The 15,176-nt window shown below is 34.5% G+C and overlaps 2 protein-coding genes across 7 annotated transcripts; both read right to left on the bottom strand.

Annotated features, from left to right (window-relative positions):
* Positions 1 to 335: 335 nt before the first annotated feature.
* LOC125423344 (uncharacterized) lies at positions 336 to 5,193 on the bottom strand. Of its 5 annotated transcripts, XM_048477087.2 has the most exons (13): positions 5,086 to 5,132; positions 4,539 to 4,609; positions 4,333 to 4,426; positions 3,963 to 4,190; positions 3,781 to 3,863; positions 3,595 to 3,695; positions 3,072 to 3,195; positions 2,839 to 2,993; positions 2,303 to 2,439; positions 2,037 to 2,207; positions 1,707 to 1,931; positions 829 to 1,062; positions 336 to 732 (listed from the first exon to the last, which is right to left on the bottom strand). In XM_048477087.2, exons 1-13 carry the CDS (start codon positions 5,086 to 5,088, stop codon positions 595 to 597), a joined length of 1,764 nt encoding a protein of 587 aa, XP_048333044.1. In that variant the 5' UTR covers positions 5,089 to 5,132; the 3' UTR covers positions 336 to 594. The 5 variants fall into 5 exon arrangements, with proteins under 5 accessions (XP_048333044.1, XP_048333040.1, XP_048333042.1 ...); XM_048477083.2 differs by lacking the exon at positions 4,539 to 4,609 and having other exon boundaries at positions 4,333 to 4,431; positions 5,086 to 5,193; XM_048477085.2 differs by lacking the exon at positions 3,963 to 4,190.
* A 2,119-nt stretch (positions 5,194 to 7,312) lies between these two features.
* Positions 7,313 to 14,213, bottom strand: LOC125423408 (ribonuclease TUDOR 1). 2 transcript variants are annotated; one of them, XM_048477301.2, is made up of 18 exons: positions 13,899 to 14,213; positions 13,634 to 13,695; positions 13,078 to 13,264; positions 12,849 to 12,923; positions 12,620 to 12,733; positions 12,430 to 12,534; positions 11,665 to 11,871; positions 11,335 to 11,550; positions 11,140 to 11,247; positions 10,765 to 10,935; positions 10,471 to 10,668; positions 10,032 to 10,394; positions 9,712 to 9,942; positions 9,440 to 9,628; positions 9,273 to 9,350; positions 8,994 to 9,188; positions 8,118 to 8,495; positions 7,313 to 7,758 (listed from the first exon to the last, which is right to left on the bottom strand). In XM_048477301.2, exons 3-18 carry the CDS (start codon positions 13,234 to 13,236, stop codon positions 7,567 to 7,569), a joined length of 2,979 nt encoding a protein of 992 aa, XP_048333258.1. In that variant the 5' UTR covers positions 13,237 to 13,264; positions 13,634 to 13,695; positions 13,899 to 14,213; the 3' UTR covers positions 7,313 to 7,566. The 2 variants fall into 2 exon arrangements, with proteins under 2 accessions (XP_048333258.1, XP_048333257.1); XM_048477300.2 differs by lacking the exon at positions 13,634 to 13,695 and having other exon boundaries at positions 13,899 to 14,210.
* Positions 14,214 to 15,176: the final 963 nt, after the last annotated feature.

Below are 15,176 nucleotides of genomic sequence, written 5' to 3' on the forward strand. Positions count from 1 at the left end.
AAACTGATTATTGGTTCTAGCCAGACATATACATGCACAACATAAAATTAAATAAAATAATTCAGGTTTTTTGGTGATGCACTTCCTTTGGATTAAAAGATATGAAAATTCATTAACTAATTCAAGTGTTTTCTTCAAAAGAGTTGAACTGATATTTTATTGAGGAAAAGAGAAGAGCAGATGGTGATGAATTTATTTTCATTGGAAAAACATAGAATTTTAATGCCCCAAATCAAAGACAATCTATTTACCTAAAAAAAATATATATCATAGACAATCTTAAAGGACAAACCATTGCTCTGACTCAATATTTTCTGTTGTTTTTCATGGCAAACTTACAAGAAAGGAAAATTTTAACCTTGAAATTCAGTTGTGATGATAAAATTCATACATTTAAAGTGATTAAATAAAAGCATTATGCACTATCAGCTACCAAAATCAGTTTCAACACTAAGCTAATAAAGCATTATGAATTGTCCTATGCTGCAACACACATCTCTTTAATGCTGGTACTAATGCATTCATATGACTGATTCCTCATTAAAACATTGATGGAGCTGTTGTAAGAAGTGCTGACGATGCAGATACATTTCTTTAAAGATGCAACAGCCTTGGAGGGTAGGTAACTGTGGGCGGGTTTGGGATGGAATCATTCAGACCAAGATCATCGATAGGTGGTCGCTGCCTATGGTGATCAGTGACTGATTGGTAAGCCATTGCCAATGCAAGAACCTGCATATGAAAAAGATGGTATTAGTTGAGTTGGAATTGAAAATCAAGTTGTCTTTCTTTCTTTTTTTCTTTTCTTTGGGGCAGAATTAAGCTTACAATGCTGTCTTGGTAAGGAGGAGCATAAATGCCAGTGGTGACAGCAGCTCTTCGTAGACAGTCAGTAGAAGGTGGATTAGATATGTTGGTAAATCCTGTTGGTACAACAATCACAGGCAAACCAACAAGATTTCCCATGCAAACTCTTTCCCAATCAGTTGCACTGCCAATCAATGCATCGACAGTAAAACTCTCTCTAACCTCTTGAATCAACTTTCCTCGAGATCGCTGTGCCTGTTTTAGGTGTTGCAAATGGTTCAAGAAGTAATAATCATAAATTCAACCTATAACAGAAAACCTGTCAAATATGAACCCCCATATGTTGTAATTGAAATTTCAAGTTCTCTTCTCCCTTCTTCTTCACCTCGTTATGTAACTTTTCAAACCATCTACACATCATGGAATACAATTTTGGATTCAACTTCTAATAACCAGCCTCACTTAGTTTATTTTTCTCTTTTTTTTCTTTTTTTGGTAGAAAGTCTAACTTAGTTTCATTTTTTTCAGATTGTCATCAATTCCAAAAACTTAACCTGTACATCAAAACCCAACAAACAGCTAGAATTTACCATTGTTACCAAAAGATTAAGCTGTTAAAAAATGAATGCATGTATACAGTATATAAAGTTAACACGAACATATACTTAATATATTTGATATTTAAGCCAAATATGAAACTATTAACAGAAAAATGTCTTTAGTTTCAAACTGTAAGCATATGCAGAGAAAATCCACTGTCATGAAAGTTATCCAATATTTTTAACATGTTTATATGATAAAACATGAGAAGAGACTTACGTGAATCAATTAGAAAGATATTTTCAAAAAATAAGCTCCTAAACACTAAAAGCTGATTAAAAAGTAGACATTAAAAAAACCTGCACATAGTCTACTGCTGGGAATACACGGGCACGTCGCAGTTCAGTAGGCCATTGATCTTGGCTTTCATAATCATCATCCTGTCCCAACCGCTGCCACTCATCAAAATGAGCTAACATATCAACGTCCATAGTAAAGTTCACAATGCCTTGAACAGAGTCAACCGCATACTTCAACTCGAAAGGGACCATCTTAACACCTTTCGATGCAAGAACATGTACAACCTGGAATGTATTTCCTAATTAGTATATTTTTGAGATCCACATAGTGGAGTAAGAGAAAAATAATATATTTTGGATTTAAAAAAAAGAAAAAAATAGAATTATTACCTCCATATCAGCATCATCAAGATAACCAACACTAAGTTTTGTAATGTCAATCGAGAATGGATCATCAAGGGAAATGTCTTTTGATGAAAGATCATCTGGATCTTTTCCCCTAATAGCATCCAGAATAATTGCACAATCTGTTGCACTTCTGCAGAAAGGTCCAAGCTTATCCTGTTAAACAGATTATGAATGAAGTCCACCATTAACTGCACTCTTCTCTACAAGAGAAGGGGATAATGCATACAAAAAGAAGAGATTGGCACTACCAAGCTTTCGGATACACTCATCACACCGGCTCGACCAACAATGCCAAATGTTGGGCGCAATGCTGTCACGCCACAGCGAGCGGCAGGCAGAGTCATCGAGCCAACTGTTTCTGATCCAATTGCAAATGGAACCATACCTGTCAACATTTCTCTAATAAGTCAATGAATACTCCTTAAGAGTCACGTGGAATGTGTTGTACCTTAATCAATTGTGGGTTTAGCAAAGGAACAAGAAGTGAGCGTAATATTTAAAGCTCAACTTCTTTAAAGCTCAACTTCTTTATACGTGGTTGGGAATTTCCACTATAAACTCAGAACTTTCAGCATTATCAGTAAACTCAACATTGCATTAGAACTTGGTTGTTTAAAATGGTCTTGTGCTTTTGACCTCATTAACTCCTGCTAATGATTATTTTTCTGTCCATGTTAAGAGGGTCTCCTGATAACTTAAGTATATTTTTTCATAATTTATTAAACACCATGAAAATATTTCTGAAATCTAGAACGATAAAATTCTAAACAGCTGAAAATGATACCAGCAGAAGTACAGGCAGCTGGTCCAGCTGATGAACCTGTAGAGAATTCCTCAATGTTCCAAGGGTTCCTTGTCCTACCACCAAACCATATATCATCATATGCCAGTGATCCAGAAACAAGCTTCGCAACAAGAACTGCCCCAGCAGACTTCAACCTATAATAGCATAGTCATGAAGCAAACAACTTAGAGCATTCTATAAATACAACTCTGTTTTTAAAACATGTTTTGTACCTTTTGTAGACCCAAGCTTCAATGTCAAGAACTTGGTCTTTAAAGCTTCTTGAACCCCAAGTCGTTTTGTATTGAGGTACCGAAATAATATCCTTTAACCCATATGGAATACCATGGAGTGGACCTAAAACATAACTTAATATGTAACTGGTATTTGGGTAACAAATAAGTCGGAGAGACATTATGAAATTACAGAATCACATATTCCCATGAACTGTACCACCATTGCCATTCCGAAACTTCCTAACCTAAGAAATGGTTTTGCTTAAATCAATCTTTGTAGGTGTTACTGGAAAGTGGATCACTATGCTCTCTGTTACTTCATTACAAAGTTCAGAGGATGTTTTGGAAATCATGCAGCTAAGATCTAGGGGATTCTATTACAAGATGAAATTATCTGGAAGTCAGTGGCTCATCAGAAGACATTAGCTCCTCAAATTATGGCATAACTCACAGTACAATCAAATTCAATGGCATGAAAAATTGAATCCCTATGATCATAATAACTTGGAAAGATACCTACCCAAATACACTCCTTTGGAAAGCAATTCATCAGCCTCTTTTGCTTGCTTGTATGCTAATTCTTCCGTATAAGATATTACAGCCTCAAGAACCTGATTGTACCTGTTGCAGTCAAATGCAATATGTTTATATTATAAAGATTTATAGGAAAGAACTTATATATGTGTTTATTGGGGCTCCCTCTTACCTTTTCAGTCTTTGCAGGAAAATTTGAGTAAGCTCTTCAGATGTAATTTGCTTTGTCTTAATGAGTTCTCCTAACTCAAGAACCTGATGATCACAAAACGTTTGTAGATGCATACCGAGATTAATAGTAAAACATAGCCTTTAATAAAGTCAATATCATGGCATTAAAGGAATTAGTCTTACACTCATGAAGGCAATATCTTCTTCACTGTCTGGTCTTTTTATGCCAGAAAATTGAGAAGGATGTTTGAATCTTTTGCTTACATGCTTTGATTTTTCACCTCCCCAGTCAGGATTAAAAGTCAAACAAGATGGATTATGTAACCCTCCATTAACAGAACCAACAAGTTTTCGGTTGGCTCTGATTGTAGGGATATTGAACTCTTTTGCACCCTTAACAATGTCCAGCATCTAAAGTAAAATGTGAATGCATAAATGATCAATTCAAAAACTGTTGTAAAAAATGCTAGAAGTCTCAAACAGTAACAGTATTTTTTTTAACCAAATTTACCTTTGCTTCTCAAACAGTAACAGTACATTTAACCAAATTTACCTTTGGCTCGCTGAAGAAATTGGCATCAAATAACTCAAATGTGCTTCTAAGGGGCAATTCTTCATGTTTATGTCCAGTTTTCCCATTTTTCTCACTGTCCTGATCAAACAATAGAACTTTGATTATAATATCAGTGAGAAAATTTTAAGTCATTCAAGGGACTATAAAACAGTACTAAATCTAGGCCCTTTTTTGACAGGTATTACCTGAATAAACGGGTTGGGGAATGAACTTTTACTATCTGGCTGAACATTTTCCAGATTTTTTTACTTATCACCTGTTTTCCATTTAGGTACAAAAATGAACATTTTTCAAGTAACAAATCTGAAAGGGTAATGGATTATAGATTTCAAATGTTCTATATTATACATTTTAGTACCCCCAAAAAAAAGGTCAAAAAAGCAGAAATGAGAAGATATCCATAAGGGATATACTCCTTATAGTCTTTACTAAAAAACTATAATCTTTTCATTTTTAGTCTTTGATTTTCAAGTACTATTTAAAGATTTAAATTTCTATTCCAAATACAGAATCAAGTAAATTTACAACCATTACCCAAAAAAAGTGTGGATTTACAACCAAAACTACAATTTTAATATCTTGATAATGACAAAGATTTAACAAGAGTTTGTCTATAGCATGAAATTGCAGCAAAACTAACACATCAAAGGTGTCTCACTCATTAGCAATGACAAATTCTCATATTCATTATCAAGAGAAAGATAGAGAAAATAAAATAAAAAGGGAACTAACCATTTTTGGGAAATTTTGGAGAGGGAAAGTGCTTGAATTGGAATGGTAGTGAAAAAAAATGGGATTTTTGCAATTGGAGATAAAAGCAGTTTCGTTGCAAAATGGTGAGTGAAAAAGTGTAACCACTACGTGTCAATCCCGTTGCAAAAATTTGGACACGTGTCTTTTCTCAATGGCTTCAAACTGGATTTGCTATTCTGCATGCGTGTCATCTGAATTCTTTTTTTTTTTTTTTTTTTTTTTTTGAATTCTAAATTATTATATTCAGATCTTATAAGACACTGTTTCCGTGGATACATATATAAGTTACATTGCTTTTTGCAAACAAAATTGTTATTGGTCAATTATGTACTTCAACAAAGACTGGATAAGAAATATGGTATACTCGTAACAATGGAAATCTAATCCATTGCAAAAGCAAGATTGACACCCCCCCTGTTTTCTCTTTTCATTTTGGACCAAAATGATTGAACAATTTCAAACTTTACAAAGCTATAATATTAGTCTTTGTTTCTTTTCTTTTCTTTTCTTTTTTTAGATTTAGGATATATATAATATATGTATATATATTACTTGGCAATTATATGATTAGTTAAGTTAACCATAAAAAAAATTATATATAATATTAATATGAATTAGATTAAGAAAAAAAAAAAAGGCAATACATAAAAAAACAATATGAATTCCATTAACAATAATAATGATAATGATAGTAATAAATAAATGTCAAAAAGAAGAAAAAATTGAGATAATAATTATATAAATTATCAAAGGCTTTATGAGACTAATATAAAATTAAAGCCACGTGCTTGAGGCATATGCGGCTCAGGCCTTTTCATAGAGCCATAAAATGGGGTTTTATTATGAATATCAAAATATATGTATAAAAAAGTAATATGACTTCATAATAAAATTTACATTAAAGTATTTATGCTATATTTATTCTTATATTTTAAATTTTCACGTCCCAAAAAAAAGGTTAAGAAAATATGTTATCTTCAATTTTTTTTTTAATTAAAACTAAATACTTTTGAATTCTCATCATTCAAAATAAAAGATTATGAGATATTCCCTTTTTTTTTTTTTTTACACATTTTAATATTGAAAATGATCATTATCTAATTAAATAGTAGCTTCTATCACTATTATTAGTAGGATTGAAAATTCACTTTTCTATTAGATAAATACTTCATCTTAAATACTTCATCTTATCTTTTCATTTTAATCTTACAACTCAAAGATAAAAAAAAATAATATATATATATATATACATTTTAAATGCAAAATAAAATCCAAAATAAATTTTGTTTTAAAATCAGTTAATATAATAGGGTTGCGTCGGAAAGGGTAGAGGAAATATATATATATATATATATACCACACATACACACTCATGAATGTCGACCTAGTGTCCTAAACTCCATCATGTTGTCCTTCTAAATTCCAACATGAAATATAATACACGGAGCAAATTGTGCCCTAGATTTTCCATAATTTTAAACAAATAAGTGTTGCTTTCTAGAAATTTTCTTCTTAAACCAAATAGTTTGGGTTGGATAATTTTTATTTTTTCAACATAAGATTAGAGATACATAATGTAAATATTTGATTGATTTATTATTAATTACATTTATCTTTTCACACATACATTTATTTCATAACTAAATTATATTGATATATTACCTAATAAAATATTATTTATTCAAACATGACATAAAAAAACTGTCATAAGCAAATATATACTACCAAAATATTTTACCAATCTATAATTCGTTGATATTTACACCATTGGGCTCATAATAAAGATGGTGAGAAAAAATAATTCTTCATTAAATATAATTTTCTAGCATTTGATTATACGGTAATTTTGATAGAAAAACAGATAGAGAGCCATAGGAATTTCAAAATTAGAAAAATGTTGAAAGGAAATCACTTCAGCAATCTCTTAACGCTGAAAAAATCATTTGTTATACCTTTATATCGACAATATACAAAATTTTAAACACAAATCTTTTGAGAATAAATGTCAACGTGAGTCAAAAAAGGACTTTACCATCCAGAAATATATATATCAGCACTTGACCCATTTTTGTGAATCATAATTTTTATTTTCTTTTGGTTAGAGCCTCCAGATTTCGAACAAAAAGTTCAAAAAGTACATAAAACTTTTAGCATTAAAAAGACAGACAAATCTTTCTAAGCTGCCCCTTAAAGTGGAGACTGAACAGATTTAAGTTCACCTTTATTAAGAAATGAGAAAAAAATGGTTCCCACCTATCATGACAATTTGCAACAAAAACAAAACTTCAAGCAAGTCTATACTGCAACATTTTCCGTCTTTTTTTTTTTTTTTTTTTTTTTTTTTTTTTTTTCCCCTCTTGCTCTAAAAGCGAATAATTAAAGCCTATAACTTAAATTCATCTTAAGCCACACTCTGTTGTTTCCGACTTAATTTACCTCACAAAGTCACTAACTTTAAAATCATCGGCGCCCAGCACCAGCCTTTCTGGCCGGAGGAGCCGACTCCTCATCATCAGACTGGATATCTCCGTAGCGCCACATCCCCCTTCTGTCAGTCCTTGCTTCATCCTGGAACTTCTCCAAGTTATCAAGGGCTAAGTTTCTGTCCTTGGTGTCCCATCTCTTTCTTTTTTCTAACCTAGCAAGTCCTTCCTGAAAATTTCAGAAGTCACAAAAACCGATATTCAGAATTATATAATTTTTTATAATCCAACACAACCTGTTCAAGAACACATACATGTAAATATGAGCATCAAGCCCTCCAGACGGACAGAAAAATTGGATATGCATGGGCATAAAACATATGGCATGTAGAATGAGAATTCTTGAAAATTTAAAAATAGGGTTATAAGGTACAAAGAAAATTATTTTCCTTTATGTTATATATAAGATTATATATCACCTACCTTCTATCATACAGAATTTGACTGATAACAAAGGCATTCCTAGTCCACAAACAAACAGGTAAGAGAGAGAGAGAGAGAGAGAGGGAAAAGGCTATATATCCAAACCTGAAGCATGGCAGCATTTATGCTAATCTCAGCATCCACAGCAACAAGAGTTACAATAAGGACTGTCCCAGTTCCCTGACCTTTAACCTTTCCACCTGAGACATCCCTGTCCTCAACCTTGGCACGGAACTCTTTTGCACTGTTTAAAGTGTGCTCACTCAAAAACTCAGCTGCTTCTTGACCAAAATCATCCTCCAAACCTGGAACCTTTAAGTATGCAAGGCTGCAAAGCTGAGCAAGACCAGGTGCAGACGACACAGAAGGGTCTAAGGGCCGTATCTGACTGTAGGGAACAACCTCTTGATTTCCATAATCAATGTAGAATACTTCAAACTTGTCTTTAGGGGATTCTACAGCTCCTCGAGGTACATTGACAATCTTAGGTCAAACAAAAAACAGTCAATAAACAAAGGGAAACTATTTATGAAATAAAGGAACGTTATTTTGCATCCTAAACTACCAAAAAGTTACTTCAAAGATCAAACAAAAACATACATGCAAAAAATCAATACAGGTCCCCCAAAAGGTTGCAATTGCATACTTTTGCTAATTTTAGTGTATTCAAGAGGAAGAGATAATATTTTTTCAACCTAAGAAAACCAGACTACGCTGCAATAAGTTGCCAATGTACCAGGTAGAGGTGTGGAAAAAACAATTTACTAGAGTGGATTAAGCTCCTTAAATCTTCTTAAATCCTTCTATGTTTAGTAGAGATGGAATTTGAAGTGAAGTCATGGTCCTTATTTCTTTATCAGACATGGATTACAGACATGGATTTGGTCTGGTGAAAGGTCTCAATAAGATGATTAACTCCAATGAAGATTAGCTCAGGGACTTAAAATAAACACTAAAAGTTATCATAACATAGCAACTCACCATTGCTCGGTTCCAGGAATTATCTGCACTAAACTGAGCAAGGACAATGTCACCCTTCTTAGGATTAAAAGCTCCAATGACAGGAGCTTCTTGAAGATTCAAAGAAGCAAGCTGTTGCTGAATAGAGGCAATTTTCTGATCCCCAACCGTCTGAACATAAAACTTACCACCACCCAAAACTTCGGTAACAACTACCTGAAATAAGATTAATATGACTTGTTATAATAATTTTACTACACGCCTATGAGGAATTACTTGATGTAATTATACTCCATCCACCTTTAGCACTTCTTTCTGTTTACTTTCAGCAGCTGGACCAGCTGGTACTTCCTCTCCTTCAACATAATTTTCCCAGATCTGCAACATAATCCTTAGAAACTGTTAAAAGGAAGAAAACTGAAGTACAGACAAAAAAGCTGAAATAAAAAATGCATTCCTATTCATACTTTAAGTTTCTGTTTTTTGGCAGATTGCTCAGCTTGTTCAAGAAGGTGGGCATCAGGAATCCTGTCACTGCCAAAGGAAGTTTGAAGTTTGGCCAGGCCAGCTTCAAGGAGTGTAATTGCAACATTGTGCTTCGACTCCCATAAAGATCCCAAGAAAGTTCCAGTTCTATCAACAGTTTCCACTTCAATCTGCAAAAGGAATTTAACTTTATTTTCACTGAAGAAGCAAGAAGGGAGAAGTAGATAGGTCTTGAAAAAAAAATGAGGAATACCTCAACATCTCTCTGCATTATCTTTCGCCTCATTAGTGCAATTGCTTCATCTGAATATGGCTCATCACGACCAGGACATCTGACACCAGAGAAAGAGAAGGCAATGCTGCATGTTTCCTTGGGAATTAATAGTTTAAAGCGATGCCCACTGAGGACATATTCCACGACAGCAGGAATCTTCCGACTCCGATGCAGGAATGGCAAGAAATCTTTTGCTTTCTTGGCTGATGCCTGAAAAAAGATGAATTGACAAAGGAAGAACAAAATATATTGCGGAATTGCAAGAAAAATTTTATCCACTTATTTGTTGTATCACTAACCGTAAGCAGGTCTGTTATATGCATCACTGGAGGATCCCTGGCAGAATGGATTCCCTTCTTCCCAGCAACAGCACGTGATTCTGCTGCAAGTAGGGCATCATAATAATTTGATCTCTCCTCAAAATCTCGATGCCTAATAACAGTGCCAAAGCCCCGTGCAATCACCAGCTCAGCAATATTCACTCCAGCCTGCTGGCTGCCAGGAGTAGATGAAGCAGGAGCTGCATCATCACTTTCACCCTTAATAGGAGATAATAGGAAGACTGATCCAAAATCCATTATTCTGGAATCTGCAGATCCAGATGCAGCTGCAGGAACATCTGCCGTGCCCACCTTCCTAGAATATTCCATTTGAACATTTACCTGAGAAAGCATACAATATCAGCCAGGAGGAAAAATACACACCTATTAGAATATAGTATCATGATTAGTAACTTACCTGTCTTCCAATAAGGCGTGTTCTCAAGAATTCTTTTGCTTCACGGGCATAGGGAGCAGGCTTCTCATCTCTACGAGGATTGCCTATTTTTGGACACCTGATACTTGAAAGATTGACTCGCCGCTCAGCTAATGGACTGCCAAATGGGATAGCATCATCAGCCACAATGATGCAGTCCCCACTAACAACCTCCACCACCTGGTAAGTAAAATGTAGTTAACAATATATGTACACACAAAGCACAAAAATAAAAGAAATGAAACAAATTACATAAGCAAATGGATTAGCAGCAACCTTTCCCGTGAAATTCTGGTCATGGATGGCCTTTGAATTTGTAGCTGGGGGTACATAGTTTGTCCAAATCTTCAACCTGGTTTTCTTGGCTTGAAGTTCAGCAGCTTTCAGCCGCCTCTTGGCTTCTTCTTCCATCATATTTGCACTCCATTCAACATATTTTGCATAACCCTACATGTAATGAGCATCCCCCTTAAAAGGAATTAACCAAATAACTCCAGACCAAAGAGTGGCCATACTATAGTTACAAGCTAACATGAAAACATAAAAGAAGCTACACCAAAGATGCGTGTGTGTGTGTGTATTACAATGATTCCTGATATTACAACATATTTTACCATAAAGTCAACCGCACTAGAAAAATAAAGCTCATACATTTTCCACAAGTTCCAGTGCCAGATCTTTTGCTGATTCCCCATCAGGATAATATACTGAGCCAATCAAATTACTGAACTTGTCAACCCCTTCAAGGACAATACGTACCTACATGACCACCTTGTTATATTAGAAAATTTGATAATATCCAATATGCAAAAGAAAAATGCATATATACTGGGAAAAAAATTTTACATCTCGATTCAACACACGAATCTCAGTAAAATATTTTGCTTCCGCTGCAAATGGATCAGCAGAAACTTCAACAGATGAGGGCGTTGAAGCTGCAACTCTTTGAGCAGAAGTTAGAGGGGCTCTAGGTTCAGAAGAAACATCTCCATTTTGGTCATCAGATGGAATTTCAATTTCAACAGTAGTTTCTGATGAAGCCCTTCTTCCCATTGATGGAGCCTAATTTAAAGAGGAAAAAAGATAATCCAGGAAAAATGATAATATTAGTTGGTAGGATTGGCATTGGGAACCAATTTGAAAGTCTGTTTCTAGATCACCAGAATGAATGCATACCTGGATTCCAGCAACAAAGACTTGGACGAATTGAAACTCTGGAAGCAGATATACCCGAACAGTGCTTCCATCACGAACCTGCTCAACAATACCTTCCATTGGCCTGCCTTTGTTTGCGGCCAATAGACTCATGGCATCCAAATTGCTAGGATCACCAATGGCAGAGGGAGGTAGATTCCTAATCGATGCCTCAGCAGCACCAGGAACCTGCAATCAGTAACAATAAGGCAAACTCCTATATTTCATCAGAATGTAAAGTTCACAATTTCATCGAACCAAACAAGTAGACAAGCAATGCATTCCAGAGTCTTTCTAGGATATCATCTTGATTTATCAAAGATTCTAGTTTGAACTAGGTCTTCTCTAGCAAAGTGGCAGATGGCTTTCGAAAAAGTTGATTTTGCATTAACATCTTTGATTTTCAAGTTAATTGAAATTCGAACAGGTCCAAATCAATTTATAAACACTTGCCAAATCTACTTCCAAACATAAAAAGCATATGCTTTGGTAATATGCAAGTTCCATCCATTTCAAATGACAAACAAATAGCCTTTTTTATAATAATTTCTTTAGGTAAGTTCAAGATCTGGTTATTACCATTTAAATAAATATTAATCACAAAAGAACCTGCAAAACCAGTTAAAAAGATGAGGCAATCGCCATTTTTTAAGGAAACCTTCATTGGAGAGACAAAAATTACATTCAATATGACCATATGGATTCATTTTATAATGAAAGAAAAAGGAAAGAAATTAAGATCAAAACCTTGCTCCAGCGACCGAGACCCTGTTGCTTAGCTTGCTCTTCAAGACGTAGTAGTTCAGCGAGGAAAGGACTTGCTTCTCCTTTCTGCTGGCCCGGCTCTCTGACCTGTGTAAACAGGATTCAGCTCATGGCAATTTAAATGGCATATACAAAAGAGAATCATATATTTCGACATGAAGAATGCTAAAACCTTTGCCCATCCTTCAGAAACAACTAGAATTGCAACATTTTTATCACCGAGAAAAACAGATCCAAATTCACGCCCGATAGATGGTACTGTGTATTCCACTCTAAAAGAGACCTCCTGTTGGAAAAAAGTCATTATCATTGAAAAAGATGTAAAAAGTTCCTAAAAAAATAATAACTAGTAAAATATAGCAAACGACAAGTTATTATCAACTGTTTTTTCAGAAGACAACCTTTCCAATACAGAGCTTTCGCAGATACTCTCTGCTTTCCCATGCAAAAGGCTCATCACTTCCACCTCTCCTGGCCTACAAGATTAGAGAAGATAAAAACGAAACAATGTCAACAAGAAGTCTAATACAGAATTTATGTCTCAAAAAATAGAAAAATCGCCTACGTACTTAAAATTTTGGAGAAAAAGCGAGAGGCATACATGGTTAATTAGAAGGAATTGTTAGTTACCAATCTAGGAGCAATAAGAGATGATAAGGTAATGGTCTTTTCAGGTGGGGGTCCTGGTTTGTTAGCCGCCATAGCGGTAATCACCAAGCAGTCCCCTGAAGAAACAGATTTCACCCTTCCTCTGTACCATCCTGTGGCCCCAGCTGCTGATGATGCCATCTCAACAGCTTCTTTGAGGTACAAAGATCTACAACCAAATCAGACCAACGTGAGAAAATGAAAAACAAAATGAGCAATCAACAATAATTTCCATCACAACATGCAAGTAGTACCCATCAAATAATTTGTTGCATATTGCACCAAAGAAAATGAACAACGATATCAACAGCAAACAACATTGCATAATTTAGATTTCCAGCAACAATCAGATCCAAAGCAATTGACTTTCCAAAAGCTGAAACCTAACAAACGCATGCATGCAATACTTAGCGAAAATCATACAACATGGGCAACAAAACTCCTGGATCTACCATTCGATCGAGCAGCCAAATACAACAAACCGACTAGGAATCAGAAATTCAGCGAAAGCCAAAAAGGGGGGAAAAAAAAAATTCACCTAACATATTATCAAAATTGGAAAATTGGACGGAGATCGCGATAACTAGACTGGATTATCATCTGCATGCAAATCCAATTCAGAAAAAGAAAAAAACACGCATGCAAATTGCACGAATTTCCACAAATTGAAATTCGAAAACTCAAAGATAGGCCCAGAAAGTGAGAGATCCGCTGAAGTGGATTGCTTTACAATGTATAGATACCATTTATATCCTATATATACAACCATATGCACATATATACATATATATATATATATATACCTGGATCAAGAATCAGCGCAGAGAAGGGGTGGAAGCGTCCCTGCTCTGTCACTCCAATGGAGCAGATCGCGAGGGAGACGATGAATTTGGTTCCCAGATCGCTCAGCAGCAAAAGTTTTGTGTATTAGACCTTAGGCTTATGCGGCGGATCAGATAAACATAGAGAGAGAAAGAGAGAGATAATGAACTATAAATACATGTAGAGAGAGAAAATTTGGCAAAGAAGAGAGAGAGAGTATATAAACGAGATAAACCGAAGGGGGTAGGGGAGGTAGAGAGCGGTAAATCAACCAACCCTCCCTTTTCGGGTAAAATTACCGAACCTACCATCAGTTGGACTTGGACATGGTTTCTCTTTCTTTCTTCCTTTTCTCTCCTCTCTCTCTCTCTAAAATCCTTGCGAAAGTTACATATATTTAATCCGGATTTTCTATTTTTTTTGTTTTTTAAAATTTTAAAAAAATATATCGGCAATATCAATGAATCTAATGGAGGAATTATCTGTAAACTGTAGCTATCCGCGGGATCTAATTCCCAAACTCTTCTTTCTGACACTATTTATTGTGGTTTTGTTTTTTTTGTTTTTGGGCTTTTATTTCTCTTTTTCCTTTTTCCTTTTCTTTTTTTGGGTAAATTCAACGTGTTATTTTGTCAAACTGCCCAATTGCTTACTGATTGAATGTCTTACTGACCACAAACAAAGTACACCCATCTACTAAAGTAAAAGACTTACTAGATTTTATCTTTTTCTTTAAAATAAAAAATAAAAAAATTGTTTTCCCTGTGTTTTTTCGCTTAAGCTGGGTAGATTTGTAGCAAATAAATGGGTCGGTTTTTACTGTGCAATTAATGAATTCAGGTTGTTATATCTTTTGAGTTTACTCTCTTTTTTGCATTTATGTTGCTTAACTGAATGCCCAAAAACAAAAACAAAAAATTGCTAAGTTGTAGTTCAATATTTTATTAACATTATTAAAGAACTAATTCTAATTCATAAAAATGGAATAATACGGTGGTGTGATAAATATTTTAAATAACACTTTAGTTAGCAATTTAAAATTTAAAATTTATTAGGGATGTTGAAGTTTAGTAACTGTAACATTTTAAAATTAAAAAAAAAAAACAAAATTGCAATTTTATGCAAAACCATCTTTAAAATGACCGTTACACCTGTTTAGTTTTATGCAAAGCTATCTACAATCATTTCACTAGTAGAGGTGGACTTATGCCACTATGTTATTCCCTTAAGACCATGTAAAATACCTTTCTTCATAAATA

The sequence above is a fragment of the Ziziphus jujuba genome, chromosome 3 (assembly GCF_031755915.1).
Source record: "Ziziphus jujuba cultivar Dongzao chromosome 3, ASM3175591v1".
Classification (NCBI taxonomy): domain Eukaryota; kingdom Viridiplantae; phylum Streptophyta; class Magnoliopsida; order Rosales; family Rhamnaceae; genus Ziziphus; species Ziziphus jujuba.